Here is a 19,924-nt window from a genome sequence, read left to right as displayed (position 1 = left end):
ATTTTGAACATTTTAAGTTAAACAATGTCTCTAAACGATTAATCGATTATTAAAAAAGTCTATTAATTTGATAATCGATTAGTTGCTGTAAATAACTATATTTCATTAACGATGTGACGGGGAAAAAAAATTAAGCTTCTCAAGGGTAAATTTCACGTGTTTAGATTTTACCTTTTTGTGATGCCATGACAAAAGTGTACCAGTGATGACAATAATAACAGTTCAGAATATAAAAATTTTACATTGTACCTGATTCACCAGTACACTGAATATTTTCTTGAATTTGTTCTTGAAAAAAATGTAAGTAGTGGGATTTTAGATTTAAGAGTTAAGATCAAAGTCATTATAAAGATGGAGATATAATCCATCCATTGTCTGTAGCGCTTTATCCTCACAAGGGTCGCGGGCGCACTGGAGCCTATCCCAGCTATCTTCAGGCACACATTCACACCTATGGGCAATTTAGTGTCTTCAATCAACCTATGGGGATATAATGTTTTTTTTATATATATATATATATATATATATATATATATATATATATATATATATATATATATATATATATATATATACACACACACACACACACACACACACACACACACACACACACACACACACACACACACACACACATCTGCCTCACAGTTCTGAGGACCGGGGTTCAAATCCCGGCCCCGCCTGTGTGGAGTTTGCATGTTCTACCCGTGCCTGCGTGGGTTTTCTCTGGGCACTCCGGTTTCCTCCCACATCCCAAAAACATGCATGGCAGGTTGATTGAAGACTCTAAATTGCCCTTAGGTGTGAATGAGTGCGCAAATGGTTGTTTGTTTATATGTGCCCTGCGATTGGCTGGTGACTAGTTCAGGGTGTATCCCGCCTCTTGCCTGAAGATAGCTGGGATAGGCTACATTTAGGTTACATTTGTAGGCATTCTGCATAGCAGTTGTTTGGAAACAGGTAGATAGTATGTCAGTGCACAGCATGTGAGTCAGTATTATGTCAGTATGTGAGAATAGACTAATAGATTCAAATCTCTGTTGGTAGTAGGTCAGTAGGAAAACACTATCTCAGTCAGAAGCCAAGAGGGACCTACAGTTCATAGGTGTTACATCAGTGTGCAACATCAGTGAATCAGTAGCCTAGGCCCATGCAAATGAAGTAGACAATACATCAGTAGAAAGTATGTCAATGTGCTTTACATCAGCCATATGTACAGTAAGTATGTTTGTCAGTACATCCATTGATAGTACACAAGTAGGCAGATGTTGGTATGGTGGTATGTGTGCAGACAGTTGAGTCAGTAGTCTGTAAGGTACTGTGCAGTACATCTGTCAGCAGTATCCCATATCACATTATATCCCCATAGGTTGATTGAAGACACTGAATTTCCCGTAGGTGTGAATGTGTGCCCGAATGGTTGTTTGTTTCTATGTGCCCTGCGATTGGCTGGCGATCAGTTTGGGGTGTACCCCGCCTCTCGCCCGAAGATAGCTGGGATAGGCTCCAGCATGTCCGCGACCCTTATGAGGATAAAGCGGTACGGAAAATGGATGGGTATATATGTATCCATCCATATATATATATCCATCCATCCATTTTCTGAGCCGCTTATCCTATATTTTATATATATAGACACACATATATATAAATTGGAACAAATTGGATTTTAGCAAGTGTCGCAGAATGGACAGTGTTTGACTCTGAAGATTCCACTGTATTCACTGCAGTAGCTTTGAGGACCTTATTGGGAGCCGTGGTGCCCTTGAGCAAAACATAGTCACAATATTCATAGGGCACTAGTTCATGTGTCTTATTGTCACATCTGCTCCAAGAGGAGCCCTTGTGTATTTTCTTCTGACCATTGTGTATGTATCATGGAAAAATTAATTGAATTTCCCCAGGGACGAATAAAGGACGCCTTCTTCCTCACTAAAAAACACGTGCTATAGAGCATGTGGCTTGTGTAGCTAGTCACGTGGGCTGAAAAGCTGCTGTTGCAGTTAAAACTGTGCTGCAGTGTACGCTCGTACCTGGGTCTAAGGCGGGCCTGTGCCTCCTCAAAGTCATTTTGGAGGAACAGATCCAGGGCGGCCATGCAGTCCTTGAGAGCCAGCGACAGGTCCGAGCTTGAGCACCTGGATGAACAAAAGCAAACACAGGAAGTGGTGGTTCACCAAGCTTTCCCTCTCATTACTAAAGTAAACATCCATCCTTCCATGCTCCAACCAAGGGAGTATAGTCCAGTGTCCATCCCCAAGTTAAATGTGTCTTTATATATTATATTGACAGCATTACAAGTTACAGAGGAACTCAGTTACAGAGGAACTCAGTATCAACATTAGAAGGCTTGCCAATGCCACCGACAAGATAAGGCACAAATTAAAGTTAAGTGGGAGCTGGCCCTCCATGCCATTTTTTTGGGCCTTGACTTCTGCTCCAAACTAGCCCTAAAAATGCTATTAATTAAAAGCAGGGGCAATTATATAATATGGTGGGGTAATGATTCGGGTTCCCACACAGGACATATTAGCTAAGGGACAAGAAGTGCAACTGCTTCAAACTCTAGCCGTATGTCTAGGCTGTAAACAAACACAATGCAGCACAGCTTCTGACGAGCAGACAATATGGCTAGCCATATGTTTAAAACAAAACGAAAAAAATAGTAACCTATTCTGGGTTCTTCAGATGGAGCCAAAGCAATAACAAATGCCATTTTAAATCTTTTTACAGCATTTCCTAAAAAGAAGACAAAGTATTGATGTTGCACTTTCCTAAAAAGAAAATAAGCTGTTGATGTTTCATTTCAAATGCCACTGAATCTGTCACAGTGAAGACAAAAGAGAGCACATTTGTTTTGTTCCCCTACTGTACCTAATGTGAACCGAACAGTGAATGAGAAACGTTGTGTTTTAAGTTTAAGTTATAATGTGTTTAAAGTAGGCTTTACACGATCAGGATTTTTGGGGCCGATCAGCGTGTTTAAAAAAACGATAACCGATCACCGATCCAATCACAAGATGGAGGAATGTGTCTATTTAAATGACCTGTTCATTTACTGTATATACTTGTGTACTTAATTGCTCAAAAATTATATTTACAATAAGTAATGTATATTTGTTCCTCTATTTATGCCAGTGAGGCATAGTGACAGACAGAACAAATGAATGGTCTTCTATTAGATGGCAGGAAGAAAATACAGTAATTAATGTATCCACTTTTTGTGACAATTTTGTTTGTTGGTGTGCCGTGAGATTTTTCAATTGTAAAATATGTTCCTTGGCTCCATAAAGGTTGGAAATCACTGCTCTAGTCAGATCGTGTATTCTAATCAGTCAGGTCAAACCAACATTACATGACAGAAATAATGGGTGCCAGTTTACTGAAATTAAATTACTTTATTTTTAATTAAATTACTTCACCCACACTGAAACTTTAGAGCATGATTCGACAGAAAGGCGGCATGTTTACGTCCAACCGTTCGTGCTAGCAGTAGCTTGCTAGGCTACATAACATTTTATTGCCTGCTTGTGAGCCGTATCGTATTAAAAGTACGTGAACATACCTCAAGCAAGCCTTAAACGAACGTCCTCCCCAGTCCTGAGCACCGGTGACCACCAACACACGTTTTTCCCCATTTTGTCCTTATAATACCGTTGACACGCTCCACTCCTGTTGTCGTCGCCACGGTCGCATTTGAGTTGACAAGATAAAGCCCAATGATCGTAAAAAACGGGATGCGGCGGTATCGATATTCAAGATTTTATTGCAGTAGTCTGACAGTGTAATCGTGAAAGAGAACATTTTTCTTGTAGTTTTATCCGGGCATTACGTGTTGCCTGTCTCAGACGTGTTGTCTGTCCCACACCGCTGACATGTTTTTTTTTTTTAAATAACTTCATTGGCCGTCAGATATTTAGAGTCCTACGTCAAAAGACATGCGACAAGGCTAAAAATGAACGAAACTTTTGGATTAAAATATACTGTGCACGTGGCGATGTGGCGACTGGTTAGAGCGTCAGCCTCACAGTTCTGAGGACCCGGGTTCAATCCCCGGCCCCGACTGTGTGGAGTTTGCATGTTCTCCCCGTGCCTGCGTGGGTTTTCTCAGGGCACTCCGGTTTCCTCCCACATCCCAAAAACATGCATTAATTGGAGACTCTAAATTGCCCGTAGGCATGACTGTGAGTGCGAATGGTTGTCTGTTTGTATGTGCCCTGCGATTGGCTGGCAACCAGTTCAGGGTGTACCCCGCCTCCTGCCCGATGACAGCTGGGATAAGCTCCAGCACGCCCGTGACCCTAGTGAGGTTAAGCGGCTCAGAAAATGGATGGATGGACGTAGCGACGTGGAGTAAATGTCTTTTGCAGATCCGATCAATGACGTCATTGACATCGGCGAATTGTCATGCGGGAAACCATAACTATGTTGTTGCCCGTGATTAAAAAAAAGTTTTACACTAGGGGAGATGTTTTAAACGGTTAGTTATGTGCTGCCTTTCAAAATATGCATGTCCATAAGCATAAGCACTATTTTTGAAAGCAAAGAAACTCATGAATTATCATGTCACTGCCTGCAGATCTTCAGATGTGGAGCATATGGCGGAAGCCAGTACAAGCTCTCATCCAGCCGCTTACATTGGATTCAATCACAGTCCTCAGCATTGTCGCAGAATGGACAGCGTGAAAGCATCATCAACATTAAACATAATGGGCCAGATGACACTGAAGCATGTCTGTTTTCATTAAGATGACTTATGATGACTTGGTGGTTGCTTTCGATCATTTCACTTTCACTTCCATACATTAAGTTGTTTATCATTTAGCTATTTGTTTGCTTCAAGGTCTGTTTGTAATTAGGATGTTGAGTTTTGGAGCCACAAACCACAGCTTTATCTGCTCTTTTTCAGAGCACCGTACTGATCACATGAGCTTGAAAAATTGTCCTGAATTAGAGGAAACTAGAAAACATTCTGTCAGGGTCAACTCTTTCACTCAAGAGTTGATATATCAGACCACTAGAAAAAAAATAGAAACACACAGTCACCACAAACTACTAATCTATGTAATAACGATGACTAATATAGAGCATTCACTTTACATTCCTGCCTATTAAAAGACACAGAGAAACTCTCACACATACACACACAAGCCCAGAAGAGTATACACTGGTGCAGCACTGGCTAATGACATGCGGGTGACCATTGTGGTCACCATATGACCAATAGGAAAAAAACACAATAAATGAGGGGTCTTTTCTGTAGCTGACAATGTCCTCATCCACAGGATACGAGGGATCCCTTAATGGTTTGATGAGGATGGTAATCATAGGAGTCATGTGCTCACCTCACGTATTTTAGAGGAAAATGTCAGACAATGCCTCTATACGAAAGTCTACGCTGAAAAAAAAAACAAATTATTACGAGAAAAGTCGCAAAATTACAAAGATTTAATCATAATTTAACAGGGGAAAAGAGGTACAAGAGGTAAAATTACAAGACAAAGTCGTAATGTTAGGAGAATATGTTGTGATATGAGAATAAAGTTCCATTTTTTGAGAAAAAGTTGCAATATTACTAGAATAAAGTGGTAATTTCAGTAAATGTTGAGTATATATCAAAATGACCGCAAAAACAAATTAACGTCCGTCACCTTAACAAGATCACAGGTACGCAGGTTTATGCTCTTAGTATTACAGAAGTATTCTCCTAAAATTAAGGGGGATTTTTGTATTGAAAAGTTACAATATTTAAATATGTAATATTTGCACTTTAATTTTGTATTTACAAATGTATTCAGGTAAATCTATAACTTTATTCTTACAGTATGTGTATTTTCATTTTTAGTGGAGCCCTAATCAGAATCAGAATCATCTTTATTTGCCAAGTATGTCCACAAAAACACACAAGGAATTTGTCTCCGGTAGTTGGAGCCGCTCTAGTACGACAACAGACAGTCAATTGAAAGAGAACATTTTTGAGACATAAAGACATTGACAAAAACAGTCACTGGGCAATAATAACAATAATAATACTTTGTGCTTGTTGCTGCCATCATCAAAATGAAGGAATACAGTCTGGAAGAAAGATTTGGGACCAACAATAATGAAAATACTTTTATTAAATACTTTATTAAATACTAAATTGTCACACCATCTGGTGTCAAATCATCCATTATACATATTTTCTGTGAGTTAAGGAGGCAAACACTCAAGAAAGCAGTTTAAACAAGGAGTTTCCTGTATGTCCTGCTAAAGCGGATGCACAGCATAATCACAGAGATTTGATTTGTCACTCAAACATCAATTCTTGTTCTCATCCCAAAAACATGATGCTGTAAGCATTCTCCAGGACAAACACAGGCATTATATTAGAGCACTATCAATCGAATAGATAGATGTATGACTTATGCACAGATTTGTTTGCTATTTTAATATCAAACATTGTCAAGAAATAACATTTAAATCCTACATAAATTAATGTAATTTTAATTTAAATGCTGTATCATCAACATTCTCACATGCAACTTTTACTGACAGTAAACCTGCAATGGTAATCAGATTATTGTGACAAACAATTTTGTATGTTGTCATTCTGTTTACACAGCAAAAAACATCCATCCATCCAAATATTATACATCTTTTGGAGGGTACGCTGCCTCAGTAACAACAAAAACATGTCTTTCATTTCCAGGGCAACACAAGATCACCTAATTCAGTGGTCTCAAACTGTGTTATGTTGTGCTAGCATCATTGCTAACAATGTCCTTTAATAAATGTACTCATTTCGAAAAGGGAATTACACATCGGTAACGAGAGGGGGAGCCCTGGATTTCTTTCAGAATCAGAATCAGAATCAGAATTTGGAGAGCCTCCAAAGTCAACTGCCTCAAAAGCCATGCAATTTCAACCAAATAGTTCTGTAAATGTCAATCTAAAAACTCAAACAAAAGTTGGAGCCCAAACCATCATCGGTGAGGTTATGTCAGAAAATCATTCGAAGGAACAGATAAGTGAGCATCGAGAGGATTAAGTGTGTTTTTGTGCGTTAAGTCAGAAAAGGCTTACAGCTCTGCACTTTTCTGACTGCGCCCATTCTGCCGTCCATTTAATTATATCATTTGCACACCTTCTCGCCATTTGCGTACTCTGGGTGGAGTAACCCTAAAGTGTGTGTGTTCCCTCGCATATCTGCTCAAGCACGCATTCTGCCAGGCTTAAGCATGTTTCCTTATTGGCACTTCAGAGGCTATAGGAAGTCTAGCGCCCTGGGAAAGTGAAACATCGTACTGCATATTTTGATTTAGTTAACTACTCTCGTGCTCTGAGCCTCCAAAGGCTGGTGACAGCCTGACGGCTGACCCGTGCTCCTGGTGTGGGAGACACCTGCCCAGATACGCTCACCGACTGCCCAACAGCCATAAATGTGTCCCTACAACATTACACTGATCGACGGCCGAACATAGACGTATTATGTAATATTGGCGAAGACAAATTCAGCGCCAGCAGACTGATGTTTGATGGTGTGTTAGATCTTGAATCATTAGTGTTTATCTGATCTATGTCATCGTCGGTCGTGAAATCCGTTTAAATGACTCCCCGGCGTGTGTGGCTCTAGTATGGTTGTTGGGCAATGCTGATCAACAGCTGACTCGCTTTCCTATTGATGGACCAACTGCTGGCCGTCCAAACATGCGTTCACTCTTGAACACAGTATTCTGATGAAATTACATTTACTGTACAGTATTTGTTTAATAGAAAATACAAACAAATGCGCTCCTTCAAAGTAGTCTGTTAGACGAGCGGTGCTCACGTCTCACTGGCGACGCCTAACTTCCGAATCTGCCACAGGGGTTAATTTAACATTTAAATTTTAGACATATTTTCCAAATGGATTTCAACGGCAATCACGTCTCAGGGAAACTCCACTTGCCAGTGATTGAACCTCATTGAGACTTTCATAAGGGATATTGGCCGTTGCGCACAGATTCGAAAGGTACGCAAGGGGGTTTGTCAGAAGTCAGACATGGGAGAATCGGCGCACCTTGACAGCACACAAGCCAGGTGCGTAAAAAGACGACTTATGCATGAACGGGAGAATATGGCCCGATGTGATTCCACCACATTAGGGTACTACTGATGGCAAAGGGGAAAAGTATGAACCGGAAATAGAACTTATTGCAACATAGGAGAGAGGGGGAGGGAGGGAGAGGGAGGGAGGGAGAGAGAGAGAGAGAGAGAGAGAGAGAGAGAGAGAGAGAGAGAGAGAGAGAGAGAGAGAGAGAGAGAGAGAGAGAGAGAGAGAGAGAGAGAGAGAGAGAGAGAGAGAGAGAGAGAGAGAGAGAGAGAGAGAGAGAGAGAGAGAGAGAGAGAGAGAGAGAGAGAGAGAGAGAGAGACACGGTGGACGACTGGTTACGGCGTCAGCCTCATAGTTCTGAGGACCCGGGTTCAATCCCCGACCCCGCCTGTGTGGAGTTTGCATGTTCTCCCCGTGCCTGCGTGGGTTTTCTCCGGGCACTCCGGTTTCCTCCCACATCCCAAAAACATGCATTAATTGGAGACTCTAAATTCCCCGTAGATGTGAGTGCGGATGGTTGTTTGTTGATATGTGCCCTGCGATTAGCTGGCAACCTGTTCAGGGTGTACCCCGCCTCCTGCCCGATGATAGCTGGGATAGGCTCCAGCACGCCCGCGACCCTCGTGAGGAGAAGCGGCTCAGAAAATGGATGGATGGATATATAAAGTATATGGTCTCTCTACATTACGGATTTTCAACTATCACAGGTGAGTTCGGAACATGTCACCTGTGAAAAACAGGGGTTTACTGTATTTCCTATGGTGAAAAACTGTTTTTAAATTAGGGCAATTTGGAAGTTAACAAATGTCGCAAAACAAGTTGTTTTCAACTTTGTGGGGTTTCCACTGTAATTTCTATTTGAACTCCAGATAGTAGTTATGGTGTTTCTCTTGACCTTAAAACTAACCTGGATCCTGAAATTGAGGCCAGAGCTGTTTGATAAACCTTCATAAAGATGACACTACAGGTAAGTGTTAAGTAATTTCTTTAAAGATGGAAAACCATTTCAACTGGTACTAACAGGATGTCAATTGAGAATTAAGCAGGCCGACATCAACATCTGGAAGAAGACATCATCCTCTTACTGCATTGTGAGAAAGTACAACAAGGACAATGCACACAGCAGACATAAAGCTGATTTATTGCCATTTCAAGCCATCACACCTGATATTCTGGCCATATTTCCTGATTATCAATGAAGCAAGTCCTCTTAAACACATAAAACCACTTAGGAAGCACAGCAACGATTCACAGTCACACCTTTGCGCAACATCTCCACACTGGGCGGGTCAACAGCATCCCGTTATTGACCTTGCTTTGCTGCTGTCGCTACTACTGTATTGGGTGTGCTGTGCTGCGACACAAGGCAGCTTTGAAAAACAAACCCAGCAAGTTTGTCCACATGCCTGAGCTCCGCCACACGCATTAGCACCATAATAGCGGGCAAGGAAGAGAGCAAACTAACAGACAGGCCATGCCGTCAAGCCGCAGAAGTGACGTTTCTTACCCGTTCGACAGTGGCCGTTCTCCTGACATTTTCATGTGTGTGAGGAAAGTAATGCAGATGAGCTCTGATGAGTAAACGGACGGTTTGTCTTTCTCCAAGAGAAGCAGCAGCAGGGCAGCTGACCAGAGAGGCAGCAGGAGGAGGAGGAGAAGGAAGTGGAGGGGGGTATGGGAGGAGGAGGAAGTACTCAGTAGCTCCAGCAAGCCTATAATAAGATTGGGATGACTATCACACATCGCACAAGGGGACACAAATGCTATCTGTACCTTCTTCAGTCAAAGAAACCCACGCACACAACTCAATTTGTGGGAACATTGGTGAAATAATACATGCACTACAAAAGGGCCATAACTGAATTATAAAATCAACCCTTATCGTTTATAATGTGTTTTTATTCCAGCTAATGCTACGTACTGCAGTCTTGCTCCGATTAGGTGAGGCCAAATTGGAGGCTGGGCCTCATTCATAAAATCAGACAGTCAGGAGATAGTAGTCCTTTTGAAACACCTTCAAAGGGCATTTATAGGTAAGACTTGCTGGTACTTGTTTAACGGTATGTGACAAAGAGCCCTTTTAAAGTCCCAACATCCAGTGGACAATCGGCACTCTTCAACTTTGTGGTCGTAAAAAAAGATTACAACACATCCATCCATTATCTAGAGGGCTTGTCCTCAATTGGGTTGCAGGTGAGCTGGAGGCAGCCAATCACTAGCAGCCAATCACAGGGCACACATATAGGCAAACAACCATTCACACTTATAGACAATTTACAGTCTTCATTTCATCTAATATTCATGTTTTTGCAATGTGAGAGGAAGCCTATGCAAGCACGAGGAGAACATGAAAACTTCACGAGTCTTGGAGCCTTCGAGCTCCAAATGTCAGAACTGTGACTCAGATGTGCTAAACTTAAGTTCACAGTGGTGCCTAGTTACAATACAGTAAAACTTTAAAACGTGAACACACTATGTTCTGGTTCGCTGGTTAACAACCGACTTGTTCGAATTTTGCAGGCATTTTCCCACAACCGATCATGGAACAGTACAGGCAATTTTTAAGTAATATTTTTACATTCTCAACTGCCATACAGTAGAACATATACATTTATACAGTACATTTACAGACATAACGACTGTACCTTTTGGTGAAATGCAACAAAAGCATAGCAGTCAAGTGGGGAGGGAGGATTGCTGAAGCTAAGGCATTTCATGAATCATGCTTTTTAACATTCTGAACCCTGTAACAAAAGTCTCATGACCCACGGTGGACATGTAACGTAGCGATGAACATGCAAAGAAAGATTGCTGCGTGCCCCTGGGAGGTAAGACTCTTTTTACATGAACACAAACTGGAGCTGACTGAGGTGTACATTCCGACGATCGTTTACTATTCATTTTGACGTATAGTCACTTTTGCTACATTGTACTGAGCATGATTTATCCTTATTTAAACTATTTCGCATTTGATTTATATTTTTGAGCAGTTTTGAGCAGAACGGTGAATTAATGGTTAGCATCTCCGCCTCACAGTTCTGAGGTTCTGGGTCCAAAACTCAGCTCAGGCGTTCCTGTGTGGGATTTGTGCATTCCGACTTCCTCCCAAATTCCAGAAACATGTACAGTATTGTTAGGTTTATTGACAACTCGAAATTGTCCATAGGTGTGAATGTATGTGTGAATGGTTCTGTCAATTTGAGTCCTGCGATTGACTGGCGACCAGGCCAGGGTGTACCCTGCCCCTTTCCCAAAGTCAATTGGGATAGGCCCCAGCTCACCTGTGACCCTAATGAGCACAAGAGCTATAGAAAATGGATGGATGAATGAATATGTTACTCCAATTTGATTTGACATCACCTTTATCTATCTGTATCGTTTATTTATTTTACATGTTCTATTTATTGTTTAACGATTGTCATTTCTTATTAATCGAGAGGTGTATCTTTCCCGAAAATTTGGATCGGTTTCATAATTTCAATCAATTTTGAGGTCACACTGTTCAGAGTATGATCAAGCACAAAGGAGGAGATACTGTATAAGTAAAAATAGTAGTTTTGTAAAGGTCTACAATACCCCACAGGTTTCACGGGTTCGCAAAAACACGACCAAACAAAACCATTACCATGTCATACCTTACATTATTGACACAGCAGGGAGGAGCTACAGTAATACCAAAGACCTTCTGCTGACATCAGTGTGTCACAAGTCATCGTAATTCACAGTCACGTTGTGAAAGTGTCGCCATGGCGACGCAGTAAAGTCCCCTCTCTGGTCTTACCCGTTGGAAGGATTAGCTTGTTCCGGGGCATCTTTGTTGCTGTGTAACTGCAACCTAAAAGAATGAACAACAGTAGAGGAAGAAGATTATCTCAAGGGATGAAATCCATCTGAGCGGCCAGCAATTGTTCGAGGGATACGATCGTGGGACATGTTTAGCAGGTGGAATCTCACATTTCTGATGAGATAAAGGTCTGTGAGGTTCGGGAAACTGTTTATGAATAAAGTCACAATAAGGACATACTGGATGCTTGATGAGGCAATTATTAATTTTTTTTAAATGTCAGTGTCGTAATTGTATTTGTGAAGTCACAAAAAAAAAAAAAGGCCAAAACCTACTCTGGATTGCAATATTAGCGCTGATGCTAACACAGTACAGCATGAAGTGAGCTGGTTCACCAATATCAGGAACCGCATGTCAGTGTATCATAATTACTTTAAAGCTGTTCTTTCTGGTAGAATTATCATATATAGTAAAGTGAAAACCCCATAATACATTGTGAAAGCACATATGAGTCAAAGTGGTTTTTATTTGCTTTAGCAGTAGCAGTAGCGCAGCATAAAGTGTCCTGTCTGATCCACCAGTATTAGAGACGGCACTATTGAAAGGGCACATATATTCAGTCAAACGTGGTTTGTAAACGTACTGGAATTAGCTTAATATCATTAAATTCACTCACCTGAAGTCGCTGATGATAGGATCCAATGCTGGAGTGTTTACGACTGATAGCCTATAGCAAAACACAAATTAACTATGTTATTAAGCAGCGCATTCTTGAGTCCCATTGTACTTCCTTTTTCTCCAGCTAAAATGTCAAACCCTGGAGGTATTCGATGGAAAGTACCTGCTCGGGGAGTCCGGGCCATCAGGGACATTTTGTGCCTTCATGACATTCCTGTGAAGAGGTTAAAGTTCAACTTCATCTGATGGATCTCGTGTTGGAGAGAGGAACACGACAGTGGAACGAATGTGACGATGGGCCAGATTGACGGATTAAAGACATTTAAAGCGATGAAACAAATCAATGTGTTTGTCACATCCGTGGCAAGACGAGTCAACAGGACTCATCAGATGGGATCATTGTTCTTTTTATTGACTGTCTATTTTGAGAAGGAATTTGAATATTAATGACATTGCGGTCTTATTCATATAAACTGTCAATTTTCCACATTTCCTCTAAGTGCCAAATATTAGCATTAGCAGTAGTGCAGAGTAGGTATGAAACAGTTGACTGACAAACCATGATAAAATTCCTATCGTTTCAAATTTTAATGATTGATAATACCGTACAGAGGTGCAACGATGAATCGGCAACTATCGTTTAGAGACCTCGTTTAAATTAATTGTCCATATCCTCTGAATTTCAGCCTCCCAACACTATATATTTATAATTACAGTATATTTATTATAGTAATACAGGAGACTGCTTATCTTTCATCAACCTAGGAAATGTACTTCTTTTACTAACCTTTTTGCCTATTTTCTGGAATGTTACCAACCAAACCAATAACTGAATCATAATCAATTTTGTTTGGGAATTTTCTGCACTGTCAATTTGATATGTCTTGTTTTTTAATTAAAAAGATGGGACATTTAAAAGCGATTTAAACAAAATTATAATAACAGAAAAAACGATTATTAAAATAATCATTAGTTGCAGGGCAGCACGGTGAGCGAGTGGTTCGAGCGTCTGCCTCACAGTTCTGAGGACAGGGGGTTCAAATCTCGGCCCCACCTGTGTGGAGTTTGCATGTTCTCCCCGTGCCTGCGTGGGTTTTCTCCGGGCACTCCGGTTTCCTCCCACATCCCAAAAACATGCATGGTAGGTTAATTGAGAACTCTAAATTGCCCATAGGTGTGACTGTGAGGACGAATAGTTGTTTGTTTATATGTCCCCTAACCCTATTGGCAACCAGTTCAGGGTGTACCCCGCCTCCTGCCCGATGATGGCTGAGATAGGCTCCCTTGTGAGGAGAAGCGGCTCAGATAATGGATGGATGGAATCATTAGTTGCAGCCCTAATAACGTATTAAGCATACTTTGTTCCGCTGTGTGCGCGGCACTTTTAAGAATGACGCCTCAAGCAGGAAAGAATGGGGGGTTAGGGACGACTGGAATATAGCAGAATTGAATTAATGTGTTAGAGCCTTGTAAATATTGACAGATTCAAATAAAATTCTGATCATGGCACTTGGGGATTAATAAAAAGAACCAATCTGTCTGTATGTAATAGCTGGATGGAAAATAACCATTTGTGTTTGAAGTGTGCCTACTCATCGACCAAAATCCATTTCAATTGTGTCTAATATTTGTATTTGATTATATGTGATTAATTACAAAGCCGCTAATTAGATTAAAATTTTAGTCGAGTCCCACTACTATTAAACTGTCACTGTCTATCTTAGTCATTTTAGGTACAGTCTGTGGGGTCTTGCATGCATTGAAATTCACATTAGGTGTTGCTGTTTACAATTTACAAAAGTCAAAAAGTATATGTATGATGATTTTATTTTTTGTATTGAAAATTCACCTTTTTGTATTTATTATTTTGTTGTCTATCTGTGATTTTGTTGTTGTCTACATTTCTTTTATTGCTGTGATAATGCCGATAACATTGGGGAAAAAAATCATATCAGATTTGATGGTTTCGTCACAGACTTTCACAAAAAGAGTTTCGCTTCTTTTCATAAATGTGGGAATGAAATTGCGTTAAAATGTACCAAACAGCAAAATTGATCTTGCCTAGCTAGGAGCTCAGCACCCTTAAACCGATGATGCTGAAATTGCCTCTCCTGCACAGAGTTTGTTGTGAAAGGTTATCAAAACGGGTGTAGTATATAATTGACAGGACACATCCATTTGACAAAATAAATAATAAGTGCATTTGTCCGTACATTTTTACTTTTACTTAAGCACAGGAGCTAAATCAGTACTTGTGCTTTGACACACACATATCTGTACTTCTACCTCTAAGTAGAGTGTGAGAACTTTTGCCACCTCTGGTAGGATCTCATTCGATTGGCGTGCCGAATGTTTGAAAGCCACGTAGTGCAACATTCGTGACGACAAGTTACTTCTTGAACACACACTTTAAATAAAGAGCCACTAAAAACATATATGAATGTGGAATTCCTGACAAAAAATCCCCCAAATTTAAAAAAATAATAAATAAATAACATATTGTGATGCTATAGACTAATGTATAAGCCGTGTGAAATATATAACAATGTAGCTAACAAGCCTGCTTGACCACATCAGGCGGTGTAATGTCGTCCAACAGGCTGTCGACACCGGCAACACGCGCAACGAGTTTACTGAGTCCTTCAACACAGCACCATAACATAACACGGATACACTTTGAACTGAATTAAATAGAAGTATATCAAGAACGTGGCTACCATCTTAAAGAGCGACATTGGCGATACCCCCCACCGAGGACTCACTTGCTGCTGTCCTTTCCCTTCACACTGCGTCTCCACTTGATAAAACTCATTCCACAGCGGGCAGGGGTAGCTTCTTCTTTCCGGGAGCAGACACTCGGGCAGCTCCCACGGACGTGAGGGAGAGAGGGACGAAAAGGTAGCAGCCGGGACGGAGGGAGGAGAGAGGAGGGAGGAGGTACGGCTGGCTGGCTGGCTGGCTGTCCGCCTGCCTACGCCGACACCTCCTCCTGCGTGACGTGGAAAAAGGTGCGTTTGCTTTGGAAAATAGTGGCGGAAGGCTCGTCACAAATATCGATAATATCGATAACAACCTTGGTATTGATCATGCTTGACACCCACGTAATGAGATCGATACTTTGAGTTTATTTATTGTACAGTATATATATATATATAGTCGGAAAAGTGCAATGAAAGGAGACATTTCATTAAAAAAATAGTAATATAAAAATACTTTGGTTTATTTTTTTCTAGCATGATAATTTGATGTGCTTTGATAAAATAATTACAATGTATGGGGAAAATTTTTTATCTGTTAGCATTCTATTGTCTCCAAACAAAAATGATTAGGATTTTCTATTTACCTATAAACATTGCACACAATCTGTACAGGGTTTTAAAAGTAGGAATAAAGGTAAGTAAAGCAAAATAAAAGAAAATTCCCTGCCAACACTCGTATCTCAAGTTTGCACTTGCAAGGCAAAGCTAAAAATGACAGATGACAAATGACAGCTCCTATCTCGCAAAATTGGTACTTCGGGTTACTCTTAACGACTTGTCTGAAAATGTTCAGACAGGCTTTCGTTCAGCCAATAGCACCAAAACAGGTTTGCTCAAGGTGACGAATGATCAGTTGATGATGGCAGTTGACACAGGATCACTGTCATTTGTCATCCTCCTTGATTTGACAGCAGCATTTGACACTGCGGACCATATAGTCCCCTCGAGTGCCTCCATAACATTGTTGGACTGTCAGACCATGCACTACAGTTCAATTCCTACCTCTCAGACAGAACTGAATTTGTCTCATGGGAAGGATGCAAGTCCAGGTTGCTCCCTGTCACCCATGGTGTCCCCCAAGGGTCAATCCTTGGCCCGATTCATCAGCAGACATGGGATCGCTTTCCATTGTTATGCCGATGAAACACAACTATACGTCAAGACAGCCCTAAAGTCCTCTGCAACGCCATTCCTCACCACCTGTCTCGAGGCGATAAAGAGTTGGATGAACAGCGACTTCCTCCAGCTAAGCAGCTCTTTTCATTGGCACACGACACCAGGTTCAGTCTTCAACCATATTCCAGCTTTCATTTGATGACCAGATCATCCCTCTCCCCTCCTTAGACACAAATCTGGGAGTTCGGTTTGATCCTCATATGAAGCGCCACCTGTGCAAGACTTAATTTCACCATCTCTGCAACATTTCCAGGCTCCGTCCTACCTTAACCCTGCCAGATGTTTGTCCATGCCTTGATCTCTTTGAGTCTGGACTACCGCAACAAGCTTTTCACAGGGATTCCTGGCAAGTACATCAAGAAGCTGCAAAATATTCAAAACAGCACTGCCAGGGTCTTGATGAGAGTCTGTAAATATGAGCACATAACCTCCATCCTTTACGCACTGCACTAGTCCTCTATTCAAATCTGGATCAATCACCACCAACAAATGCAATACTAAGCCTGTATTACAATATTACAGTGTTCTGGTTCCATGCATGCTGAGGGCACTTTAAATACAATAAAACTACACAAACAAGTTTTCCAATATCTATTCTGGTTGAATTTATTGCATTACATATTGTCAGAAAATACAATTTGTGAGCATGCCGAAAAGCATCAGTGGCTGTCAGTCTGTACTAAGGCGGGTGTGACGGCACGGCCTGTGCGCTGTTCTACTGACAAAAATTACAAGTGAGCTATAGTGTGGAGTCACCACATGTAAAGAGGAAATTACAAGCGTTGTATCAGGCTAGAAATAGCAAGAGGGGAAAGACAGAAGAGGAAGCTACTGCATAAGGAGAGGCTCCGTTTTGCTCTTGCATTGAAAATGATCATCTAATCACGTGAACAAATCATTCAAAATATTAACATCTGGGTGACATATTACAAGGTGTGAACACTGGTAGAGAGCTATTCATTCCTAATGTTTAGCAATGTATTTTGCTGCACTTTTCCCCAATAGTTTAGAGGGCCTGAATGCAACCTCTATTAGATACAGTGGCTGCTTGTTGTTTAGTTACTCAACTGCAGAGAGTACCGGCCATCTTATTTGAGAGGAGGCCTTTATTTTGTACAAACACTCACACAAAGGCGGACCGATACCCGCTATTGTCCATTGATTGGTCCGACGGGAATTGCGGTTCTGAGTGGTGGTTTTTTGCAAGCACCATTTTTTTGCAGTCCGGATGCAAAGGGGTAAAACACAACATCCATCCATGTTGGTTTGCCACGCCTGATTTAGAAGTAAACTGGTGCCTTGAGAGCGGCTCCAACTACCGGAGACAAATTCCTTGTGTGTTTTGGACATACTTGGCAAATAAAGATGATTCTGATTCTGATTCTGATTCTGATATGAGTGACCCAACTTGCATGCTTTTCGAGAGCCGTCGTTTGGACGGTTTATTGCTTTGACTTTTGAGCTAAAATTTGAGGTACGTGCACTGTACTGTGGCAGTGAACTCAACTCACTTCACAATAAGAACCAGTTTGGCAGACAGTGAACAATTCTTCAAAAGGAGACTTTGAGCTGTTTATTGCCACTCCAAGTTGGAGTTTACTGTCAAACTAACTCAGGCCTGGTACACACATAAAGAAGGTCGGGCTGTTTTCCCCCCCCCCCAGATTTTGCCCCTTCCCGACCAAGCACATCTAACGCCAGACAATCTTAAGTCTTATAAGATTGTCCTATAATATTGTCCTTAAGTCTGATGCGTAGATTTGTCCAGCACGATCCCCAAGCCCCCACCCGACAATCTTAAATAATGAACGTGTTCAATATTAACAAAAAAACGTGGGTCTGGTCCTGGTCTGGGTCTGGTCCTTGGGGGCCGTGCTGCTGCGTCCGGGGCTTATGTCCTCCTCTTTCCTCTCCCCGGGGCGCTCCGCCGTGGTCGTCACCCCTCTCTCCCTCTGGCTGTGTGGGCTCCCTGACTGACTTGAGGTTTATGGTTGGGTGTCAGCGCCTGCTGCCTTGGACGGAGCCACCTTCAGGGCCCTGTTCTGATCGCTGAGCAATGGCCGTTTTTTTTTTTTTGGGGGGGGGGGGGGGGGGGGGGGGGGCCTAGCCTCTTACTTCACACACAATTCACATTTTTAATACTCACATTGTACATACTTTGTACATTGGGCACATTTACATCTCATTCAGTGTCCTCTGGGGGACTGGCACTAGGTGGGCGCCAGGCGCTGGCATATCTGTGTTGGTTTCCGGTCTGGTCACCCCCCCCCAGGGTGACCAGTTGGGGGGCGGATTGGTCGTGGGGGGGCAGTGGTCCGGTGCCAGTGCCCCTCCCTTTGGAACTGGTCGGGGTGCTTTGGTTGGGCCGGGGAGCTCCCTGGACTCTGGGGGGTGGGTGGCTTCCCCCTGGTTGGGTCACCTGCCGGAATTGTATCGGTGTCACATTTTTATAACCCATTAAGCAACAGATACTTGAAGACACGGTGGAGCAACCCATGGAGACAAAAGTCCATGACTCATTTTACTGCAATTTGTCAGTCTGCATTGTACTGCCTCTAGATGGAGCACACACCAAAAGGAGCTGCACAATGTCAATTGAATTGAACCTAAATTTCTTTTCAAATATTACATTTCTATACATTCCACATATTTGTCATTACTTAATATTGTTCAACAGTACAATATTATAGAGTGCTTTATATAAATATAAAAACCATGACATTTCTGGTGTTTTTTTTTTTGGGGGGGGGGGTGGGGGGGGGGCATTTCCATTCATTTCAATGGAGAAAGATGGTTTAATATTGGAGACCAAGTCACTTTGTTTGTGAATGAACAACCCGAAACAGTTGTGTACGATCTATGCATTTATTTGTTCCATTTTGCTGTACAAAGTTAGGAAAGCAGTGTTCAAGTGGAGTCTGCTGTCGCTTTTGAACAAATACAGACACAGAGGGGCTTCAAGAACAGGACCCAACTGTCGCTACACCGATCTTCAAAGGTGCACCCTTTACTGATTTCTTTAAAAAAATAATAAATCAAAATTCAAGTTATGACAGTTTTTAAAAAGATGCCAACAATGATATAGTTGTATTCTTAAATGTTACACTTTAGTTTACATCTGTAAATATAAAGAGACTCGTGTTGAATCTTAATGCTCATTTCATAACACAATCATTATTTGGATGCAGTTTGAGTCATGCTTCTCTCAGGTAAACCATGCTAGCCTTACATGCCGGACGTGGTTTGATTATTCTGTTTAGTTAGAACCTGCATGCACTTCATGGCTGCTTGTTGTCATCTGGTTTGGGCTTGGAGAAATAAAATGACTGTTTACATAGGCTGCTACAGTCCAGTTGGATGACTTTTTAACACGTTTTTACAGCTAATATCCTCCACAAAACAAGCAACAGCTGGTCTGAAATGGACTGTAGTGGGTAAGGTTAGTGGAT

The 19,924-nt window shown here is 41.5% G+C and overlaps 2 protein-coding genes across 6 annotated transcripts in view; both read right to left on the bottom strand.

Annotated features, from left to right (window-relative positions):
• The window catches only part of ttc39a (tetratricopeptide repeat domain 39A), a 36,838-nt gene extending 21,367 nt beyond the window's left edge, over nucleotides 1–15,471 (bottom strand). Inside the window, exons 1-5 of one of the 2 annotated variants that reach the window (XM_061683938.1) lie at nucleotides 15,303–15,471; nucleotides 12,704–12,754; nucleotides 12,539–12,589; nucleotides 11,860–11,913; nucleotides 2,037–2,141 (exon numbers count right to left, since the gene is read on the bottom strand). In XM_061683938.1, the coding sequence (XP_061539922.1) occupies nucleotides 2,037–2,141; nucleotides 11,860–11,913; nucleotides 12,539–12,589; nucleotides 12,704–12,754; nucleotides 15,303–15,352 (311 nt within the window). In that variant the 5' untranslated portion in view covers nucleotides 15,353–15,471. Of the gene's footprint in view, nucleotides 1–2,036; nucleotides 2,142–11,859; nucleotides 11,914–12,538; nucleotides 12,590–12,703; nucleotides 12,755–15,302 lie in introns of those variants that run through there. The other variant, XM_061683940.1, reaches the window with a different exon arrangement.
• A 3,807-nt stretch (nucleotides 15,472–19,278) lies between these two features.
• Nucleotides 19,279–19,924, bottom strand: part of eps15 (epidermal growth factor receptor pathway substrate 15) — a 36,929-nt gene continuing 36,283 nt past the window's right edge. The window contains exon 26 of one of the 4 annotated variants that reach the window (XM_061683089.1): nucleotides 19,279–19,924. This exon is cut by the window's right edge and continues 442 nt beyond it. The gene's annotated coding sequence lies outside the window, so the exon portion shown is untranslated. The other 3 variants (XM_061683090.1, XM_061683091.1, XM_061683093.1) reach the window with 3 other exon arrangements.

This window comes from Phycodurus eques, chromosome 8, assembly GCF_024500275.1.
Source record: "Phycodurus eques isolate BA_2022a chromosome 8, UOR_Pequ_1.1, whole genome shotgun sequence".
Classification (NCBI taxonomy): domain Eukaryota; kingdom Metazoa; phylum Chordata; class Actinopteri; order Syngnathiformes; family Syngnathidae; genus Phycodurus; species Phycodurus eques.
This window is presented reverse-complemented; position numbering and strand designations above follow the sequence as displayed.